This window comes from Diadema antillarum, unplaced genomic scaffold (assembly GCF_040938485.1).
Source record: "Diadema antillarum isolate AM-2024a unplaced genomic scaffold, OU_Dant_1.0 seq00000836_RagTag, whole genome shotgun sequence".
In the NCBI taxonomy this organism is placed as follows: domain Eukaryota; kingdom Metazoa; phylum Echinodermata; class Echinoidea; order Diadematoida; family Diadematidae; genus Diadema; species Diadema antillarum.
Window position 1 is genome coordinate 534,717 of NW_027271712.1, and position 23,925 is coordinate 558,641.

At 38.7% G+C, this 23,925-nt stretch overlaps 1 protein-coding gene and 1 pseudogene across 1 annotated transcript in view; both read right to left on the minus strand.

The window, feature by feature from the left end:
* Positions 1 to 3,608: 3,608 nt before the first annotated feature.
* LOC139740115 (serine-protein kinase ATM-like) overlaps positions 3,609 to 23,925 on the minus strand; it is a 72,698-nt gene continuing 52,381 nt past the window's right edge. Inside the window, exons 45-56 of the mRNA XM_071650698.1 lie at positions 15,153 to 15,275; positions 14,653 to 14,861; positions 13,038 to 13,518; positions 12,342 to 12,486; positions 11,443 to 11,666; positions 11,007 to 11,123; positions 9,306 to 9,464; positions 7,738 to 7,906; positions 6,715 to 6,801; positions 5,731 to 5,845; positions 4,585 to 4,648; positions 3,609 to 3,950 (exon numbers count right to left, since the gene is read on the minus strand). Coding sequence (XP_071506799.1) covers positions 3,609 to 3,950; positions 4,585 to 4,648; positions 5,731 to 5,845; positions 6,715 to 6,801; positions 7,738 to 7,906; positions 9,306 to 9,464; positions 11,007 to 11,123; positions 11,443 to 11,666; positions 12,342 to 12,486; positions 13,038 to 13,518; positions 14,653 to 14,861; positions 15,153 to 15,275 — 2,235 coding nt within the window. The remainder of the gene's footprint in view (positions 3,951 to 4,584; positions 4,649 to 5,730; positions 5,846 to 6,714; positions 6,802 to 7,737; positions 7,907 to 9,305; positions 9,465 to 11,006; positions 11,124 to 11,442; positions 11,667 to 12,341; positions 12,487 to 13,037; positions 13,519 to 14,652; positions 14,862 to 15,152; positions 15,276 to 23,925) is intronic.
* LOC139740111 (uncharacterized) lies at positions 18,175 to 23,111 on the minus strand (annotated as a pseudogene).

Below are 23,925 nucleotides of genomic sequence, written 5' to 3' on the forward strand. Positions count from 1 at the left end.
TGCATACAATGTACTTCTCGACAGGTGAGAAACCTGATTTCAAATCAGTATTTTGAAGAGAAAATGAGTTCAATGTACTTTCACATGACAACTCATCTATCATAGAGTGCTCATCGTGGTAGGAATGTACAGCAACATAAAGCTCCTCACAACATTCCACAATTCTGTGTAGTTACAGTAGGTGCTTGTGGCTGCAACAAATGACAAATCTACACAAATGCATCACTCTTGTTTGCAAACAAAGTGGATCGGGTCACAAAAAGAATTCTATTTGACAGCAAAAAGTCAATGACATCTGAGGCAAATTTCTCAAAGTTGAAAACACATGTTCATAACAACGCAAAGTTTGAGATGTTTGATGGTTTTATCTTAATTGACCTTAAGCCATTTTGAGCAGCTAATCAACATACAAACAGAAATTGAAGCAACTTTTTGCTTTTACATGTATTTTCATGACTCGATATATGACTGGAGCTAAAACACTTTCATGCTTGACTCATACTGAAGCTTTATTTTCAAGTGAACATTAAGATGGTTTTCTACAAAGTGCTCTTACCAGTTGCACTAAATATTTGGCCAGAATTATGGTCACAAAAACAAACACAGAAAGAATGTTGGAGGAGATTCTAGCGATAAACGAGAGAAGCGGAGCATAGATAGGAATGACCGCTTACATATTAAATCTGAATAATTCATAAAATTGCAGGAAAGTGAAGACTTGAAGAGTACAATATCAAGAAGTGGGTTATAACTTTTGCAAATCATCTTCAACATCACCATCATCACCACCACCACCACCATCATCATCATCATCAAGACAAAATTGATATCTTGCCTTTCTTACACACAGATGTTACTCTATCTTTGGTCCAAAGGACAAACAAATCACTGGAAAATAAATGTGATGACAATTTTACACAAATTCCTTGTCATGAGTGCAAAGTGTTTTTCATCCTCCACACACATGTATGCATGCACTTCTCAGCAGACACTGACTTCATTAAGCTTTGGTAATTTTGAGTTCTGATAGTCTCTATAAAGTTGAGAATTTACAAACACCAGAATCAACTTTTCAGCCACTGAACAGAAGTTACACAGCTCAACATTTATTTCAGGACCCTTTAATCAGAGGGAACTTTCACAGCCTATAATAGTATTGCAATATATCTAAGACTACACGAGCACTGTGAGATACCAAGTACTGAATAAAAACCTGGTATATACAAAGATGTATCTTGTATTTTGCTTCATCAGCAAGAATCTAGAGTGGCACTGGACCTCATTGCAGAGAGGTCGGATATAACAAAGCCCTCTTTAAACAAGGTGACTTTGCAGGTCCCAACTCTTATGATTCTTGTTTTTGCATCCAGATACAGCGAGGAACCAAATTTGGCAAGGTAATTTAGGTCCTCAATATTACAATATTCCCCTGTATCATATCATTCATCTACAGTCAATGTAGGCATGGATGTTCCTCAAAAACCTGCATAGGAGACTAGCCAAGGTGAAAAATTCACTTTATACCTGTGTACCCTCAGTCACTTGGTTAATAGTCTACCACAACAAATGTACACCATCTGCATTATGATATTCTAATACAAAACAGTACATTTTGTACCTTACAGTCTAATGAAAACTCAGCATGAGAAAGTACATTGTATATCTACTTTGATATTCTACCTTAAAGCATAACATGAAAGTTGACGACTACTCAAAGACATGATATACATCAAGTGTATTACTGAGTACCCTGACATGGGTGTAAACTATTGCGCACTAATGATACTGATATCTGTGCAAACTAGTATACTAAACATGTCCAAGACAAACTTAATACTTATACATCAATACAAATCTCTTAGCACAACCTGCAGGCAAAATGGTGAACAACAAAAACAAAAGAAAAAAGTAGCATACTTTATCATCTCAGGCAAGGAAGACTTGTTCAGTAAAATACATATCAGAAATTACAAGTAAATCAGTAGTACTGTGTTACAACTTACTTCATAAAATGTCTTTGACATCTCTTATAGCTATGGCTTTGGAATACAAAAGAGAACAAAGGATGGATTGATCTTGGACCTGACATGTTCACATTTGTTACAAAGTTACAAAGTAGGAAAAAAACAACAACATCAGCTATTGACAAGGTAACATACAAAGTAGCACTATTACACAGTGCTTTGGATGTCAACAAATACATGTACAGTGTACATGTTACATGTACATCTTCAAGAGATGACAGTTGTGAATGTCATATACACGGCCATGCTTGCTTATGATAGGTCCCTACAATATTTGCAAGTACTGTAAAAATTGACATTTTCGCGCAACTTATATTTCACGCTCGGCCGGGTAAGAAGAATTTTACATGTTTTTAATTCCCCGGAATCAAGACATCAACTACAGGAACATACGGCAGGCATAAATATTTGCATGCTTTTATTTTCGTGCTAGTTTTTGGTTGTGCGAAATGTTCAAAAAATTTCAACACCGCGAAAATTTCCACTTTTAGAGTAATGCGTTGGAAGTTGTGAATGTTATACAATACAACCATACTTGCTAACAGTACACCACATTTATGTGCAATTAACCCGTTGAAGATGAGTCCCAAGTATACTCAGGCAGGTGTCTATGGGAAATGTGTGTTGTAGCAAAATCAGCTCATCCTCAACGGTTTAATGTGTAAACAAAACATTCACAAAAACATCACTTTCACTGTTCACTGCTACAGACAGCTGAAGCTGTCTCATGCCTTGTTCTCTGGGGAGGTTTTCAGTCTTACTGCCTCCTTTACCTGTGAACACACACACAAATACTTCAGTACCAATTCATCTCTTACAGCATGCGACTCATTATTTGGAAAAGAAATAGAATTCAATGCCCCGAATTCATAAAGGTAGTCTAAATTTAGGCCATGGATTACAATGTATGCAAATTTTTGTCTGCATAAAAGTGAGTGACAGATCTTATACAGCAACAGATATCCAATACTGAAGACACACATTTTGTGACACATAGAAGGACTGCAGTCAAACAAAAATGTATATCATGGCACCATGGTGTTCACTTTGTGTTTTTCCCAAATTTGGAAGAAGTCAAGATAGCTGCTGTATGATTAGGTTTATGTCACAAAAATAACTGCCTCATTAAAACACATACGCATGTACATCGTAGGGATGCCAACATGGTGAAAATAACAGTGCATTATTCAGAGGGCTGAAAATGTATGCATAATTTTTTTTTTTTTTTTTTTTTTTTGGGGGGGAGATGTTTTTACCTTCACTGCAACATATATAACAATGCAAAGCAAAAAAAAAAATGGAAAAAAGGTGTTTTTGGCAAAAGAAAAAAATACTACACTGTTGTAGCAGCATGTCTGAATACTTGTACATTCACATGAGTCAAAACAAATTCTTTATAATGCATAAGCCACCTGCCCTGCATGTTTAATGATATCTTAGTTCTCAGAAAAGAAAACATAAAATGTACAACAATGAAGTCTGGATTGTCAGAAACAAACAACACACATACTCTTTATTTGGACAGCATACCCACTTTGGCAAATTGAGGGAACAGTCTACTCTGTGTGTTTTAATAGTCAAGTTTTAGATCCATGGTTGCCAACCAGGGAAGAGTCTAGACAGGTTTTTAGGATCCCTCGCCTCCTGGATCAAGAGACTAACCTGACCCTCCACACTAAGGGCCACTCCATCCTCCAGCCCTCCAAGTTTCTGTCTCAATCTCATCAACACCCGCTCAGCGACTTGATTCACGTCCTCTCGGCCGTTTCCTGCGCCGTCATCGTCGTCGGGGAGGACATCGTGGGTGTCGGCCCCGGTGGCGTTGAGCTCTGAGGCCTCTCCCGCCTCAGTGCGGTCTAAGGCCTGTAGGGCTAGGGCCCGGGAGGGGGACATGGTCCAGGTGTAGAGAGGATCGTACAGCAACACCTGATGAAAGGAGTGGGACCAAGAGTTTTCTGTTATAGTGACTTAAGTGTTCTAGTGTGCAGAAAAGCTATCACTCTGTTTCAAACACAAAAGAAATGATACACACATATCATACACACACAATACTAGAAGCATTTATGCACTGCCAGGTGAAATGCTCTGTAATTTTCACAAAATTTGTAATGTTTTTAAATTCATTATTGGTATGATACAAAAGTACCTTTGTTTCCATGTGTAATAATCTGAATGATATTCAAAATCCTTACAGCATCTAAAGATGAATCATGACAATGAGGCAAACACCAATCTTTATATTTATGACAAACCCAAAAGTTTTCTTTCTTTCCTTTATACTGCAATGACAAAGACTGAAGCAAGGAATGAAGGTCTGGTCATCTATGCGGGAAACTTACTGCTAAGTCTACATATTGAATCATAATGGCAATATCATCACTGCATTTTGCATACTTCATTAAACTAGTGCAAAGAATCTTTGTGAATACTTTGGGGAATGCATTAAAGTATGTGTAGAAACACTTTCATTAGAACAAAATTATGAACAATGAAAGATCACTGTAACTGACTCTGCACATAAAAAATGTGAAGACTGGCAATGGATATACAATGTACGTACCTCTACCACTGTCAACAGTGCTTCCCTGGAATTGTGCATCACTTCCATTGTCTTCTCACTACACCTGTGTGTCAGAGAAAAGAGTCAAGAAGTAGTCAAGAAGAGGAGTCATAAAGAAGTCAAGAAGAAGAGTCAAAAAGTAGTCAAGAAGAAGAGTCATGAGTGAGGAAAGGAGCCAGGAGAAGAGATTGCACCAAGAGTCATAATGTGGTAACACCAAACAAACTGGTATCACAAGGTTAGGCAACGGTGCTTGATTCACATGTTGAAATACACCTGTAATCAAACTCTCTTAAAATAACAAAGCAATTTGAAAAGAAAAAAAAATGTTTTTAGTTCTTTACCAACCAACTTCTGCCTCTATGGCCCGAATTAAAGGTGGTACGATTGAAACCATGGTTTAAACAATGGACAATTTGTATGGAGTGCCAAGTGTCGCATGGCCCATTTCGTTGTGAAATCAGTCATTTCGTCGTGTCATTTCGTCGATAAAAAAACTGATTTTGTAAAGAAATAGGACATGCAACACTTGGCGCTCCATACAAATTGTCCATTGTTTAAGCCATGGTTTTAATTGTACCACTTTTGTGAATTCGGGCATATGTGTATATCACTTGTAGAATCATTATGTGATGCATCATCACAAACACATTTCATGTTGGGCAAATATTTTTAGAGGAGGGTTTAACTCACCAGGTGCCAAGCTTCAATTCAATATTGATTTGTCTTGCTTTTTATGATCTCTGACTTTATACAGGCAACGTGATGATGCACGACATATCACACCAGCTGTTGGTCTGAAGTGAATCCCCACCCCCCTTTTATTCACATGCTTGGTTTTGTCTCCTGTACATTAGGAACAGGTAAAATAGATTGACATATTACTGCTCTGTGCATAGACCCATTACACATGAACTCCACTCCATTAGCAGAGGCGGATCCAGGAATTCCGAAAATGGGAGGCACCTTTACAAAATTAAGGGCGGGGGGGGGGGGGGGGGGGGGGGGGGGGGGGGGGGGCGTATGTGCCCCCAGTTTTTCTTTTTATTTCCTTGTTTTAACAAAAAATAAAGACAGGGGCGTGCCCAGTGCGCCCCCATCTGTATCCGCCACTGGTAATGCACCCATCAAAGTAGAGCCACTAACCTCCTGAAGACACCCTCTACACCGGCCACTCCCATGGCATCTACAAGATCTCTCGTCAGACGAAATGGAACCGTCTCAGGAGTGGGCAGATTGCGACCCTGCTCAAAGGCAATTCCTACACAGTAGCAGGAGGAGAAGAGTTATATCTTGAATCAACTCACTGGCAGTTTGCAAATATCAAATACAGAATATGACATAAAATGAAAGACAAGGTTTTTTTATCAGACTGATTTGCATTTTTTCCCCATTAAAAAAAAAAGAAGACTTTTTCAACCTTTAATATAATGATGGGAAAGAAGTGGTGCTGTATATCTGCTACTTCAGAGAAATAATTTTCTTGGTTTAAGGAAGAGGTATAAAGTTTGAAGGAGGGAGTATAATTATGCAAGCAATCATTCCCTACTGTCTACATCACTGAAGCTGAGCTGTACCAGACAATTCTAGGCTCTGTAGCAGAAAAAAGATGAAGTTGATCACAAGTCAGTAAATCAAACGTAAATCAGGCATTAGCCACTCACAACTGAGTATTCACAGACTTATGATTGATTTTCTGACTTTTGTTGTGCTCTTGACTTTAATGCAACAGGGCTCTGTTTTGAATTTCATGATCATATCTGAAAGACCAACATTAGCTCACACAACTTGCTTGTATTAGAAAAAGTGAAAAAATCAAAGCTACAAATGTTTGAATTTTTATGTCTCACAGAGTATTAGTATCAAACAGATGACTATTTTTAGGTTTTTAATCCTAGCACACTGGATTGAACTCTGGATGAAATTTGCCCACTGTAAGGAATACACAATAAAGTGATTCAACCCTAACAACCAGATCATTAAATCTGCACATGAAGTACACAATACGAAAACATAATGTTACACTGTCAGTTCCACAGATTTAGTGGATACGATAATACATCTCAATATCATGACCATTTATTCTTCACCTTGGTTCTAGGACACTCCCAAACTTCCAAACTTTCTTACCCAGGTCTATGTGCACCAGCTCCGCTGTCTTGCAGTCGATCAAAATGTTCTGCACGTGTCTGTCACCAAGCCCAACCACATAGCCCACTGTCAAGGCAAAGGAGAAACGAACAATGTAAATGTTTTGAACCATTACCTCAACTCCTGTATACTGCATGTACGATATTCAGACACTTGGATTACTTATGATGAGTAGTGGTCACATGAGTGGCATGACCAGTGTATTGCTATCAGATATCTAACTCATTGCAAAGCATTCTTTCAACAGAGCAGCTCATCTCAGTCAAAAAAGGGTGCGTTCATCAATTCTTTTTTTTTTTCGGCAGAAACAGGTTTTCCAAATGGCTTTCAGAGATTTTTTTTAGAGATAATAAACACAAAGCTCTTTTGATTATGGGGTTCGGAAAGTCTTTTTGAAAACTGCAAATTTGTGCTTTCCGAAACAGGTTTCAGCCAGAAACGTGTTTCTAGAAGTGAGATAAACGCAAAGCTGTTCAGCAACTTTGTATTGCGCGCGCCATATATGACCCCTTCTCCTCGGGTCAAACAGTGCAATGCAGCTACGGAGTGACAAGACCAGATTTCGTGTTGGCAATGAGATGATAAACACAACTTATTCTGAAAGGCGTTTGTAAAGGGCTTTGGAAATGACCTTGATAGTGGGTATGGAAAGCCGTTTCAAACAGGGAAAGATGATAAATGCAGCCAAAGAGAAAAGGAGCGAGAGAGAAACACAGACAAATGGCAAAGGAGTAGATAAGGAGATGAAGAAGATAAAAACTGACATGAACAGAACAGCAGAAAGACAAATTCATACAGGTAGGCTGAAGGGGAAAAACACCAGAAAATGACAAGACAGACAACAAGACGGAAGTGATTAAATACACGGGGAAAAAGAAAGTCTCTGTTACCATCAATTTCACAGGTTTATTTTCTTAAAAAACCAGATGAATTAATTTGTCACTTTACATTTTTTTTTTAAAATCAAACTGTAAAATTGTTTCCTTAGTTCTCCACTCATACCTATAGATCCTGTGGCAACACTGCGTGTGTAGCTGAGACGTTTCTCAAACCAGTCGGCGGGGTCAAGGAAACGTTCCAGGAAGAAGTGGTGAAAGACAGGCTGGAAATACTTGCACACCTTTGAGAATTCCCGATACTTGGTGCTATAGTCACCTGCCTGATGAGCAGCCTACAACATGGGGGGGAGGGATAATTTGGTATGGATCATTGAACTAACTACGAACATGTTGCTCATTCACAGCTGAAGCAAAATGCAGGAACATAGCAAAGACAAAGAAAGAAAACTTAAAACAAACAAGGTGATTTGGCCAAACTGCTTGTACTCACTATGGACACATTGTCACTGACATCAGAAATAAGTCTTCAAGGGTCGTAACAGCAACAAGGAGCCAAGATGTGGAATCACTACAGTGGTGCTTACACCTCCATTCTGGAGTACCTTCACATTTGTGAATATAATATAAACCAGCCATAGGATCTACTTTCAGAGGAGTAACAAACATCTTTACATTTATAAAAGTTGAATGTGACTGTAAAAACAATTATAATTATAGTCAAAATATCTCATTAAGAAAGTCACATGCGCAAAGCAAGCAACGTGGGGCATACATAAAACCTTAACCCTATATAGCCCGGGGAGCTGGCTTATTTGCCCCTCCCTCCCCCCCCCCCCCCCCCCCAAGATCTTGGCCGTTGATCAAGCTATCATGGCAATTTGGCACGCACGTTGCCCATTATGTGATGTCCAAGAATGAATCTTTAATTCTTCCTAAAACATGGTAATTTTCTCTAAATTATGACAATTGTGCTAATTTATGCATAATATTTATAAAAAAATTTTAAGCTCTTAAACTCTGAATAAAGCTTCAAATGGGCTATTTTTTTGTTTAAATATTCTTTGTAGTAGCATAAACAAATTTACGTGAAAAAAATTGCAGTATCAAAATTGATTCTTATGTATTTCATTGTTTTTTTTATTTCTTATGTATTTCCTTGTTTTTAGTCTGTTATGTATTTTTTTGCTTTTTATTCTTGCTTTTCATTGTTTCTTTTTGTCTAGAATAGTTGATGATAACCAAAAAGGATGTTATCTGAAAAAAAAACACTCATCTGACACTTCATGTAAAACCCATACATTGCACACACAAAAGTCATTGGAACTGCCATTTTTGGTGACACTGGTCACGGAAAAGTGCTATATCTTGGCAAGTGTAACCCCAATTTTCACAAATACGATCTCGAAATGTGCGCAAAATGTCAAAGGAAAAGTCATGAAATTTCAGCACAAAAAAATGTTGCATTTTAAAATTATCACAAAAAATGTCAGGGGGGCACTTTGACAAAAGTAGAAACGCTTATAGTCTTCAATTCCACTTTGCAAGGAAGACGTTCAAAATCAATTAGAAATGAATTCATATTTCCAGTTATATTTGATTATGCCTCAGCCCAATTAGATTTGACCAGTGCATGCTATTCTTCCCTTTAAATCTCTAGTCATGAGGTCTACGACACATCAAACTTATATGAACAGATGTGTACATATGCAGTCTTCATTCACATTGACTTACAGCCATTTTGCCTCGGCACTGCATAGCTGACCAGTCACTGGGCCTGTAGCGTTTGTGAGCCCCATGGTCAGTGCGTGAGTCTCCCACGAGGTAGAGTCCTAGAGGCATGGTGCCTTCACACCATTCTAGGAGACCACTTTTTTGGCAGAGAGGAACCACCTGTTAACAACCACATGTAGGCAAATCATTTCATCAAAAGGTTACTTATTACAGGTGCATTAAACAAAATTCTGTAAAGACTTACACGATTTTTACCTGTTCCTCACAGGAAGCTGGTATAGAAGGCTCTTAAAATGGATACCATCATAGTGCCTGCATTTGTGGCCAATTTTCACACTTATTTGCAGAAGCTGACCAGAAAAATGCCCTGACTGAAAAATCAGAATTTCTTCCATCAATATCTGTATCAAAACTACAAGAAGATATGTGTATTTTTGTCTAATTTACCTTTTTCAAGTGTAGTATTGATTGCAACTGTTTTGCTGTAAAAGTCGTATGAAGACATGCATACATGTAGCTTTCAAGGCTGAGCTCACTAGATTTTGACTTTCACTGACCCCATTTATGTGGCCTTACAGTGTCTGACCAAAGAGTTTGCGAGCCTATGAGTGCATGCTCCATTCATACTTTTAACGTCCGATCTGTATTTTGCAATGTCAGATGACAATAGCGGTTGACTGAAAAGGGGATATACATGTACTGCTCAACTGCTCTTGCACAGGTGTACTATCAACCTGTCCATTCTTTGTCGACCTACAAAAAGAATCTTGTTTTGGGAGCTCTGAAAGCTCTGAGAGAATCATAAGAGGAAAAGAATACAAAGGCAACTTGCAAACATGACTAGTATCCCCCATTCTTCAGTTCATACACACTGACTATCCTTCACTCTTTTCCGTCATCTTTCTGCATACAGACTTCTCCTTCAAAGAGATACAGCACACTTCCTTACTACTACTGTCACAATGCTCATGATCATTGTAAAAGTCACAGAGGGATGGCCGGCCATCTTTTCAAGCTATGCTTACAATGGCGGCCCTCTGCATTATCGCTCCATAATTATAATTGTTGTAATCCCCGCTGCATAGACATGCATACTGTATATTGTATCATTAATTACCTTTTGTATCTTTGTTTACGCAAGTCAAATGACTCTGTTTTGAATTTATTTTGTATATTTCCCACATGTTCATGATCATGTGCCTTATGTATATTGATTTGCTGATTGATTTGTTGATCTGCAGAAAATAAAGTATCTATTAAACAAACAAATGACATCTGTTAAAACATTGCATTTCATCTGGGTAAAATGATATCATAACTGCACACATCATGTACCACCCACATAGCTACTGTATAGAAGAATTCATTCATTGAAATTATATTTCACAGCCATTGACCATAACAGAAGAAACAATATGTGATGCTGCAACTGGTACAAAAATTTCAAATTGAATGTGACTGGTGCAGCCTGTAAATACATGGAATAAATTGGACTATACTACAAGATCAGCTGAATCCTTTCACTCTATTGAATGGATGTTTAAACAGTTTAGATGCTGCTGGACAGTAATACATTGACATACTAATAGTCTTAAATACATGTATTCATGCCATGTAAATTACTCTTGTCACACCACAGTCATGTATCAAAGCATCAATACATGTATGTAGATGCACATCCCCTGAAATGTTTAAGCTCACCTTGTAGCGCCTGATTTGTAGCTTCCTACGATTGGTTTCTGTGTTCCTCCTCAGGAGCTGGTTGACCAATCCAAACACTTGTTGCATGACTGCATCTTGTCGCAAATCATCATTGCCCTACACGCGTAACATGGGACAAAAAAAAAGAAAATTACAGAAATAATTCTCAGTGAAGATGAGAAAAGTATCCCTATGAGACCATAAATATATGGAAATGGAATGAAAAATACAAATCAAACATTCAGAAGAAAATTGAGCAAAACCTCATATGCCAGAGAATACAAAAGCTACAAAATAATAAGATTGAATTATGATGCTATGCATTCCTTCATCCTACATCATGGTTGGTTTGTTACAAGTGTACTAAAAGGGTGCTCTGTTTCCATGGAAACTGATAATTTCACGGTTTGCCTTCCTTGGTTAGATGATGTTATACCTTAACAAGCTGCCTTCTTTTGACCCCATCAGATCCCATGCAGGAAATAATCTTGGGTAGGTTCAAGCCTCCTGCCAGTTTGAATGTCGGCTCAAAACCTTCCACATATACCATGTTGTCATAGCGACAGGATGGGTCCACTTCCAGCTCCAGGGTGGGCAGGGCAACATGTTGGAGGGACTTTATCTGAAGGAGGGGCTGGTTGGGGGGAATTCGGATCGGTCCTAAAAGTCCATGGTGAGGAAGAAGAGACCAACAAACACAAGAATATTGACAGTTTCACTATCATAAAGAGCATCAATCTTTCATGTTTTCTTCCCATCAAAGAGTCTGACACAACTCACAAACTAGTCTCCTGCATCTAGAAGTTCATACTGTAGTTTATCTCAAACTTTATCATAAATAATAATGATAATACAATACATTTATGAGGCGTTTAATACGGCTGTTTCTAAGCGCACAGTTTACTGGAAAAATTAATATTTAGACCAAAATAATACAAAATACAAAAAATAGATACAGAGTATAAATGAAATCAAAATCAGTGTGCATCTCCACCGACCGACCCACAACTGGACCATTCCAAAGGACTATCTACTAAAAAGATAAGTCTGTATGGCCAATAAATAAGCAAGGCTGCACACTAACCCATTTTTTTTTTTCTACTGGTCCAACCTGTCTGTTGGACCAGTGGGTACCCAGTTTTTGATTTTTTTATTGGTAAATTCCTGAAAGTTACTGATCCAACAGTTATTTGACTGGTCAGAGACCATCGGACAAGCGCCAGTGTGCAGCATTGGAATAAGTGAGCACAAACTAAAAATTTTGTTAGAATGTTGATCATTTATTGTGCTAACACAATATACAATATAACTTGGGAATTGACGCTTGCTTCTTACTTGTCTCTTTCTTAAACTGCTTGACATCCCAGTAGGCCAGGCGCACGTAGGCATCAGACAGCTTGTTCATGGAGTCAATGATCTCATTGCATGGTGATGTCTTTTGAAGATGACTACACACATCCCTGGCTGCCTGCATCCGATCCTTTAAACCAACAAAGATGCATAATTGGCAAATAATCATTTACTCTCCATTAAACTTTGCCATGTCATACCACCATACCAGGTATTAGATACCTATTGTACCATTTCATTGACAAAGACAACATGCACTTCCATTCAATGCTCAAGTAGACTTTTACAAAAGAAAAAAATCAAACGAAAGTAACAGTTTCATCAAAAGTGCACCTAAAATAGATCAATAAAGTTACAGAACTTAAAAGTTTCACAGATCATCATTAAACATTGATATTAGTTGCTACCAGATTATACAAATTAGATGATGAGCTGATGTTATATCCTAAGACGTATTCCACTGACTTGTTATTTTCTAACCACAACACCAGTATGACCTGGCCTAATTTCTCACAACACTGCAAAAAAAGCACTGTCTTCTGAGACAATATTCCAACCATGTCTCCTCTCTCATTATACTGAACAAGCTTAAAAACATAAGATTAATAGAGGCCACATCAAAGAAACTGACAGACAGAAGCTAGTAATGTATGGGCATTCCTGGATTACAGTGAGACTTACTTTGTCAGAGTTGGATAGTTCATTGACCCCACTGTTGCTCCTGGCCAAACGAGGTCGACTAGAAGCTGTGATGATACTATCTTTGTCAGCATTAGCTAGAGCCAGGATGACTGGCAGGGCATGGTGGGGATGGTCTGCTCCCATCCTCCTCATCAGTCCAGTCAGGTTACCATGGAAACGCTCCTTGCCTTGCGTCTTGGTGGTCATCCGGGCGGCCAGCTGATACATCATGGGCAGGAACCGGCGGCTCTCCACCCTGGTCAAACTCTCCTCCAGAAGACGATTGATCTCGTCATCAGTGGTGTTCTCAAACCAGAGGGAGCAAACCCGGAAGACACGGATGTCCTGTGTCTCCTCAGAGGACTCCAGGCAGCGTAGGTAGCACTCCATGGACCGGTAGAGGAAACGATCTCGGTCTTCACGCAGTGAGTCTACCTCCTGCTTGTCAATGGCAGACTGCTTCTGAAGGATGCGGAAATATCTGAGGGAGGAATGATTGAAAGGAATTCATCTTAGAGGACTTTCATGAAAACATTAACATTTTGACAAAAAGAGAATAATGATCAAATGAATATCACCATGATGAAGACCTCTGACACCCATCACATGTAAATTATTTTCTCATGTGAACTGGTAAACAAATCACAAATTTGGGAACTGTCCAATAAAAAATGTATCATGACGAGATCATCAGGACTGGCCAAAACAATCTTAAGAGGGCAAGAGGAAGACCTAAGAAGAGATGGGAAGACAACATACGAGACTGGACAGGTCAAAGGTTAAGAGAGACACAAAGGAAGGCAGAGGAGAGGGAGGTATGGAGGAAACTGGCTGTGAAGTCTTCTGTGGCACCCCAACGGTCTTCTTGACTACGAGAAGTGTAAGATGTCAGATGATTGTGCTTATTTCATCTGAATTTACTTTTGATGATATTATGAAAGTGAAGATAGCTGCTTTTGAGGGGTAAAGCTTGGCGGATGCAGAAAATACAACAAATTCAATGACTTAAAGCATTTGTTACACATTTCAATCAAACAAATCCTGAATTTGTGATGTACAACTGTAAAGACACATTGATGTCAGCATACAATGAGACTATGCAGGACTAGAATTAGATGTCAGTTACAACTAAAAAACAAAAACAAAACAAAACAAAACAAAAACACTACTACGGCTAAACTCATTTGGTCTACTGTCAATTTCATCTCATGCCCATTTGGTCTAATCCTCACTTAGTCTAATGCCCAGTTTGGCTAATGGTCATTTCGTCTAATAACCAGATGGTCTATCGCAATTTTGTCTTCTTGGGATTTATAATAATTTAAAGTCTTAATAAATTTATGATATACTATGGGTATTAGACGAAATGGGCAAAGCCCATCTGGAATTAGACCAAATGGTAATGAGGCTAAGTGGCAAGTGGACTAAATGGTCATTAGACGAACTGGGTTTGGATGAAACGGGATTAGACCATGTGAGTTGAGACTAGATGGCTATTGGACGAAGTGGGAGTAGACCAAGTGATAGATCACCTACTGTGACATGGCCATAGTTGAACTACGTGGGGAGGTAAAGTGCAGCAGTCAACGAGATGAACTAACTAAATTATACTCACTTGTCAGTGGTGTTGGCAAGACCAAGTGCACTCAATTTCTCCACCTTGGACTGAGAACTCTTCAAGAGTGCCCTCTTTGCTTCATATTCCTTAGACTTCATGTAGTCTACTAGCCGCTGGTACTGGTTGTCTGCGAAGCGGGCCAGGGTGTGGTAGGCTGCAATGGCTGGCTGACTAGTGTCGTTGTTGGAATCAAAAATGTTGGCAGACTACAGAAAATCGTGTGAGATAACATGAGATAAACCACACTGTCAGGAGCACAACCTATGCAAAATCAACTATTAATTCGTAATATCATCAGACTACTTCTTTTGGTTGACTGCAGCCTTCAAAATACTGCATAATTTGGCTTATATTGCCTATCCAAATACAGCTGATATATTCTGGGTCACATACATCCAGCCAATCTACAAAACATGCATACTATATGACAGTCAGTTTGTGGAAAAGGATCTTGTAAAATACCAGCAGACATTTCATTTCAACATCTCCTCCAGTACCTTCTCCAGGTATTCCTCTAGGATGATGTTGGGACTCTGTGACCTCGTCTCAGCCAGCCAGTTGCCATGGAGACTAAGAGTTGCTGCATATGTCTTGTACCTCGCGGGGTTTGATGAGTGTGCCTAGAGGGAGTGTGAAAACATTGCCACTGATCATTGCAAGGACTATTCAACATTATCTCTTGTAAACACTGGAAACTTTGGACATATTACTGTGCTTTGATCATTCACTTACAGCAATCTGCATAAACGTGTACTGTATACACCATATATAGCGAGTCTAACTATTCATGAATAGGGACTTCCCAACAATTTTGGGAGTGGTTCAATTTGCGATAGTGGGGTACAGTATTGAATGGAGAAATGTTTACATGCAAGTCACATTCATATCAGGATCAGAGGCAATATTTTTGCATGTCTTTAAATTCGCAAACAGCACATGACTCGCGAAATTCACGAAACATTCAGAGTATACAGTATAAGTGAAGCAAAGTGATCTGAAGGGTGATACATGAAAATAATTATCACTTTTACTGACTAGGTAAGACTACTTTGTGGAATAACTGTTGACCCTAATGGTGACGAGCCTACACAGCACATTGGGACCTTTGAGTTGCTCAAAATACTTCACAGCTTTTTGAGATGCCACACCCTTACTCAAAAATCATCACATTGACATACTGGTATAGTAACCTGCCATATCTGCATTGGGAATAATGAGCAAACATATTATCAATACACTGTTATCTTTTAACCTGTTGGGGACGGGCTGATCTTGCTACAACATGCATTTCCCACAGACCCATGCCTGAGTATACTCGGAACACGTCTTCAACAGTTTAAAGATATATGTGACCTGCTACAGCAAAACCCAACACTTCAAGGCAAAAATCAAATTTGCATTTTTGACATTACTGGATAAAGTGAAAAATTTCCTTTAAAATGATACCTCATTTATATGAATTGATGAAAAAATAGCAAAGTTATGGTTGTTTTTCATAATTCATAAAGCGAAAGTCGGTTTCGAGATAATGGCATTTAAAGTTTGACTTGAAATTCAACTTTCACTCATTAAGTCAAGCATACATTCACTCCATAGCAACGGGCATTTCTAGATTAGCTACTAACTTGAAATTACACACACCCAATGGACACTCATTTGGCAACTGATTTTGAGAAATTCAGAGAATTTCATATATTTTTATTCAAGATATTGATATCCAAAAAACAATAAAAATAAAGGGAGAAATAAAAAAAATGCTTTCAATTTCCGACACCATACAAATAACTTATAACATGCAATCATCCAAACTGTGTGTGCAAAACGACGCATATTTCAAAAGTCAAAAGTCAAATGAATCGTACAAGATCCAAATATAATATAATAACAAAATATGAATTCATAGGTTCAATAAATACAATAGAAACAATAAAAAACAATAAAAAACATACAAATTGTGGTAATAATTGAACACAATTTACCTGATAGTTGTATTTAACATTAAAGCTTCACAAATGTTACTGTATCATCAGGACCTTGTGTGAACTTTCTATGATCAGCACACGTATCAATATGAACATTCAATGTAAAAACAAAAGTAACATACATGTAGTCTCAGTGCAAGGAAATCTGACTATGCTATACTATTATACTATAAGAAGCCGTCATTGGGAAATACAATGTGTACTAGACTTGTAATATGCAACAATCCTGTGCTTTTTTTCCAGCTACCAAAAAACAACAACAACAACAACAACCCACCTAATAAATGTATAACGTCTAATGTGATTAAAAAGGTATATGAACACACATGTAACACGTTTAAAGAAGATAATCCTAACAAAAATTTCTCAAGAATGTATGATGCAAGTAGACATAAAAATTGTTAATAATAATACAAGTATCCATAACTCGTAGCCGTAATCAACAAACAAGCTTCAAATATTTTGCTGCATTATCATGATCAATACCTTAAATCCTATAGGCAAATGTATCAATACAAACATTTATGTAAAATTGGTAGTCTCAGTACAAGGAAATATGAATGTACTTTCTATAACCACAAAGCTAATGGTATGAAATCCGATGTGCACTTGACATGTAAAAAATGCAACATTATTTTCCCCAGCCTTTTCTACACATGACTGTCATATACGTCCAGTCATCTAAGAAACACATTGTACATGTGATGTGTTTAAAGGGGATGGTCACAATAGCAGTTAAGAAGAATGAAGCATGCAATAACACATACAGACACACAAATTTGTGGATATCGAAATAAAAAAATAGAAAGATAATTGACAAGTACCATTTCTTTCTTTGTTTGTCATGCTACATTACTGAACATCCGATTTTCAACATGTTTCTCTATGACAATAAAATAATCAAGAGAGTCTTGGTCCCAGAAAGCTCACAATGTATGGCACTATTTGCATGAGAAAGTTCACAATCGAGCATTTGAACACACGAAGTACTGTACATAAACGGTAAAGGCAGAACTGAAAAGTGATGGGAGATGGATAGATTCACTACTCCAGAGCATTGGATGGTTTCATGTGATATATTCTACATGAATAAAAAAGGGTATGTCAACAATAATACAATAGCTACATTTAATAATAGAAAACAAAATAAGTTTGTAACGACAAATGTCACTCAGCAGATAATCTTCCACCGAAATGAAGACCTTGCAAGTGCTTCTTGCTCAATGCTATTATTCTTCATTTTGTGAGGATTAAATATCCAGTCTAGTAAAATATAAGAAGAAAAACTGGGAATGAAGCCTCTCAATTCCAAAAGCGAGAAAGAGAAAGAACCAAAAAAAAAAAAATAGATGCTGCAAAAAGAAAAGGCAAGTCTTGGTGGCAATGTATCACGTACGAATAGCAGCCTGTGCTTCAGCTTGTGCAAGCTTGTTAACAAAACGAGTGTACTGCAACATGATTACTGAAACAGTTATGTATGAACAAAGTTCCATATCTGACAACACAAGACTTCACTGACATAACCCTCTGATACCAACTACTCTGGGGCTGGACAGACCAAATCCCTCGTCTCTGGACTACAAAACTCTCTGATGTAGTCATACAAGTACTGCTTGCGGCTAGCATCAAGACCACCAGGCTGGATGACAGGGGGGAGTGTGGTAGCAGGAGATGTACGAGCAAGGTCAAACATCTGTTCAGCACTTTCGGCACTTTCCTTGAAGAACATCCTACCACAATTCTCTTCAGAAACTCTGAAGTGGTAGTAGGATTTCACGCGAGGAAACCGCCTGAAGTGCCTACCCAGATGGTTGGCCCAGTCGTACACCGGCACGAACACATCTCCTCGCTCATTGCCAACAAGCTGGGCGATGTTGATGCCAGTCGCAGTTGACTCTTCCACAACATCAACGATATCCTGCAGGCAGGAGACTGGTGTCTTCCTGTACTTCTGTTTGAGGAGTCCAAAACACCAGTCAGGGGCAAACTTGGTATGCCCAACAGGGAGAAATGACAGCGACACAGACTTGTGCAGATTAGCATACACACGCCAGCACAGATATTGCAGCATGGTATTGTTTTTGTTCTGTCCAGGGCAATTGTCAGCATTCAACTGGACGTGCTGCTCTCCGCATCCATAGTTCTCTAGAAAATGGTGTACATAGCTTACAACCACATTGACGCCCTTGCCACAACTCACGCCCTCGTCTGCCAAGTAATTGACCTGTGCTGGCAAGCCTTCTGCTGTGACCCCGAAGATATGGCACTTCCTCGGAGTCCTAAAGTAGATCGGACCAGGCTGTTGGGGATGAGCTGGTAAGTGCACTTGTTGAGCGAAGTCAAAGGAGTAATGGAAAGTCACCGGCCTGGAGTTGGGTTCGTTTCTTTCGAGCTTGTTGATGTCATGTTCTTTAGAGACCACCTTGGATGCTTTACAGGCAGCATTGTACGCATCCCGCTCCGTCTTAGCCTGCAGAAGATGTAGCTCCTGCTGACGAAGAGCTTCTGTCTTTTGCTCCTCTGGAACATTGACCTGTAAAGAAGAAGAAGAAAATCACTAAGAACATTACAATGCGATTACAAATGAAGAGTAGAAAGGATAATTACATTTCCTGTGTATGTTACAATTATGTACATGTGCAGTGTTATAAGCATTTCACTAATTGAGAAGGATTTTTCAATAATTTGTTTCCATTTGAAGATTATGTATACTCTGTTCATGTTAATCTTGTCATTAATATCAAACACATTCATGAAAATCAATATTTCTAAACAAAGAAATATATAAATATACCTGCTTTGTGATAAGACTGTTGTTCTGCTGACAAGTCCAGCAGAGGTCTGTCGCAGGCTTTGCCACCACAACGTAGGGGAGGAGGTCGTTCCAAAGCTTCCGGAATGTTGAGTAGGCAATGGCATGGTCAGGTAGCGAGGCCTTGTACAGCCGCCAGAGCTTGGCTTTGGTCACATGGGACGGCAGGAGCTTTACATCAGACGACTTGATGCCGGGAATTCTTCCAGGCAGGAGAATGCAGTTTTCTGCTGCATAATTCAGGATGAACTGAACCACACCCTGGACCTGTGCCAGCTTGAGCAGCTTCTTGCCCCTTCTTCCACCTGAAAGACAATAAAAATAAGTACAAGAACTTAAATTCACATCGGGTCTGTCATGCCACATTATTAGAGCATGATACCTTTCTTTTAATGGTAATGATAATAACATATTCCAATAAAATAATGATATCTATTTTTCATGCATCTTTTGTTTCATTATGCGTGCTAAAAAAAAATAATAAAACCTTAGCATTCTGTAACATTTTCTTCCTTGACACTCATAGCATTCTGTAACATTTTCTTCCTTGACACTCATAAAAACTAAATAACTTTTTCTGCAAGATCTTATTTCATTTTCTTAAATTATTTTTTTCTTTCAAATTTACATAGTATGTTAGAAAGCACAGATTAGAATTGAAGATCTATACCTGACTTTTTCCGCCGTGGCACCAGACCGTGGGTGTTGTACCAAGCCTTGACATTGGTAAATTTCTCCGGCCCGATCTCCATCAGGTAGAAGAAGGAGTAACGGCAAATCCTTCTGTGCCCGTAGCTAAAGCTTCTCATTCTTGTGTGCTTCCTTTCTTTGCGCTTCGACTTCTTGCCTTGGGTGGCTTCACCATCATTTAAAGATGATGAAATGACGCCCAGTAGAAGGAGATCTTTCTCGAATTCCGTAAGTTCTTTGATGGAATACATGGAGCATGGTTAGAAAGACAAATTGCAAAACAACAAAATAAATTTCAACATCCTTTTGTATCACTCTCTTAAAGCTATGGTTATCCATCTTCATTATAAAAACCAAAGTATGATAAATAAAGCAATGTTCTGAAAGGTAGATTAAAGATAATGATAATGTTCTAGCGAGGCAATAGGCCCTACAGTTTTGGCAGATAGCTCTGGAAGTCAGTATACAAAGTATCTTTGTCCATCTTCCTTTCTAAATTGAGTAGATGTCAGAAAGATAGAAACATGATGCATTTAAATGGCAAGAATGTCTGGGAAGGTGCATGTACATGTAGTACTGCAAGTCTGCAAGCACACAAAAGTACAAAAGTTCAAAAATATCATCACTTCATCTCAAGAATAAAAAAAATACCTTATGGCATCTTGCTCGGCCTGAGAAAACTGCTCAATGCAGCGTCTTCCATTGAACAGAGTGCAGCTGCATTTGTTCTTCCTCTCCTTCAGTGGCTCAAGGTCGATGTCCGCATCTTTGGCTTGTTCTGTTGCAGCACGTGCCTCCTCTTCGACATCATCAACCTTGTCAGCGCCCCCTTCCTCGTCACTGCTTAAGTCCATTGGCTCATCAGCTGACCCATCACTGCTTTGATGACGGACCAGCGCCTTCATCATCAGACTCCTCATCATCAGAATCTGTTCCAAATAATTGAAATAGGAAAGAGAGAGATCAAAAATTAATATATCATCAAATCTAATAGCCATATCTGAACTGATCAAATAATAAATAAGTTGTGAATTCACTATTTGCCATTTAATGCATCCAAAGTTTCTTAATAAATCTAAATGCAAGTTACACATTTTTTAAAACATTGCTTAGCTCTACATAGCAATACAAACAGAGTAAAATAATGTAACAACAAAATAAGTGGTATCACTGAACTACACGGAAGAAAACACTAAGAAGCAAATGGCAGGTCTTTGAACATCATACTATGTGCAATTCTTTTTGCAAAAATAAGTAACATCTCTTAATATTTCAACCACACAAATAAAGGTCCCCAATGGCTCAAAGAGTGAATGCCAGTGGCGCATGATGTACACATCAATGCAGCATAGACAAACTAGAGTAGTACGGTAGTGCAACAATAGATTACCCAATACACCATCATTCCTACATTTTGACTTATTTTGACGTAAAAAAAAACCACGTAAAATAGGCCCCACCACTGCATGTCCGTACTAATAAGTGTATGGCGACTCGCCTGTTTAAACTTGTGAATTCAGCCCTACCGTGTAGCTTTCATCAGGAGATAAGCACAGTGGTGGGGTTTTCTTCCACAGTATATTCGATAGATTAATACTCCTAAATGCAGCCCCATCTCCCACCACGTGAGACTGATACAGCGGTGGGGCAGATTTCCATGGCATCGCATCTTTCGTCCTCCCTTTCTCCTTTTTTTTCCTTTGGTCTTCAACTTTTTATTCTCGGAAGGACTCCCCATTGTCCCTCGACTAATCTAATGGCCAATTTAACCATAAATACAACCCTACCTAACCCTAAAGTTTCTAAACCTAACCTTGCTTGCTAACGCACATGTGTACGCACACTGCCGTGGGGCCTTCTTCAGGAATTTGCCCTTTTTTTTTCATTTGTCTGATGGGCTTTATTCACGTCCCAGATGAACGTAAAGATTCCTGCATACCCTACCTGTGACTACAATTTAGTACACAAATTGTACAAGTACAATAATAACATGTTAACTTAGATATGAATATAACTTATGGAAATAGACACATTAGAACCACACAGTTTTGTGATTCCCTAATGTTAGAGTAGCAACTACCACGTGAAATTTTAATTACAAAGAAGAGAGATATATCAAACAATTTACTAATACTAGGCCACCGTTGACATTACACAGGCGTTGAATACAGTTCCGTACACGCGGATCATTGGTAACTCTACCTAACTTCCATACCTTTGAAGGACAATTTGTTTCGTATCCGTACAATTGTAAAAATTTTACCGTAACTTCAGTTGTAGAAGCATGCCATGCCCATGGTAAGTATGTAAGTAAATTTTGGTTACGCCTACTTTTGTAGATCAACTTAACGTGAGCAAAAGTTAGATGTCTAACTGGCAATTTTTGAGTGGACCGTATTTAACTGGATCGATGTGTACCGGTACCTGTTAGTGTTACAGGTCTGCCAGATGGCTCTAACGCTACAATGTAAATTACTTCACTAGCTTTACAAGATTGTTATACGTTTGAAGTGTTTACAAACCCCTTAACGTTATGCTTTGTCCAGCTCAGTCTAACTGTTGTTGCATAGAACACACGTTACCGTAGATTCTTAGCAGGGCCTCGACTCACGAGATCTGTGAAATTTCGCTCGTGTAAACCTCACACGTAATTTACGCGTTTATGGCTACAGAATCTTATTTCTGTTCACGTAGTTTAAAGACAAAGTAAATCTACATAGAAACTGTCATTACAGTGGGCAAACAAACAAACAAACGAACATAGGCCTACCTGAGTCGGTGGCAGAATCATCGGAAGCTGCAGTGGAAGCAGCTCCTTTCGTCCGAGCGCCGGAGGTTTCGGGAGTTGTGCTCGAAGCAAAGTAGTCCGACAAGACGTCAGCCAAACCCGACATATCCATGCCACACGCTGTCGCTTCATTTACCATAGCTGCGACTGTCTTGTCGCTCAAATCCTGTTTCTTTCGCGACATTTTGAAGTCATTTGATGTAGTACACAGTCAGAAAAACTCTCAAAATAGTGAAAAGAAAGTCTGAAAGATGACGAACAGGCAACAGTAAAACACGTGCAGGGATCGAAGAGACGAAGCGAGCTCGAGAGATCAGCAGGTAAACAACGATGCATTACGTCATACCTATTGATTGGCGAATGAGATGCCGTGATTTCGAACACGTGGGTAGCAACAGCCTTTTGTTTACGGTGTGATTGACACTTTGACATAAATAACGTCATCTTCAGGCGAAGTTTTCATTGGTTGCTTGATATAGGACGTCCCCCATATCTCCTTATTTGGGTCAGACACGCTTTCCTCGTTTATTTGATACCAAACTCGCCGGGGATGCACTCAGAAAAATGAACTTCTCGCGGGGAACAAAATGTGATATTTTCGGCGATTTTCTGTAATTTAGCTTCATTGTCTCAACTATTGAAGTGGACCCAATATTGTATTCATCATTTTGAAAATTATTTTAAAATATTTCCTGATCACGAATCAAATCTAACTTTTGGGAGAACAATCTTGAATGGATGTTTAATTCGATCATGTAAAAATCTCAAGTTAGCCCCTTAGGTCGAAATTTGGTCTTCGGAGGCCTGTACAGAGAAATGGAATTTGCCGAGAAGCGTCGGGTTTTGCTGTAGCGGGTCACATATTTAAAAGAAATTATATAACCAGTCTGTAGGAAAGAAAAATATCACTTCAATGTCTCAGCATTTCCATAAATTCACCCAACATAAAAAATACTACAGAAATCAACATTGATTGTTCAAATCAAAAGTAAATACAA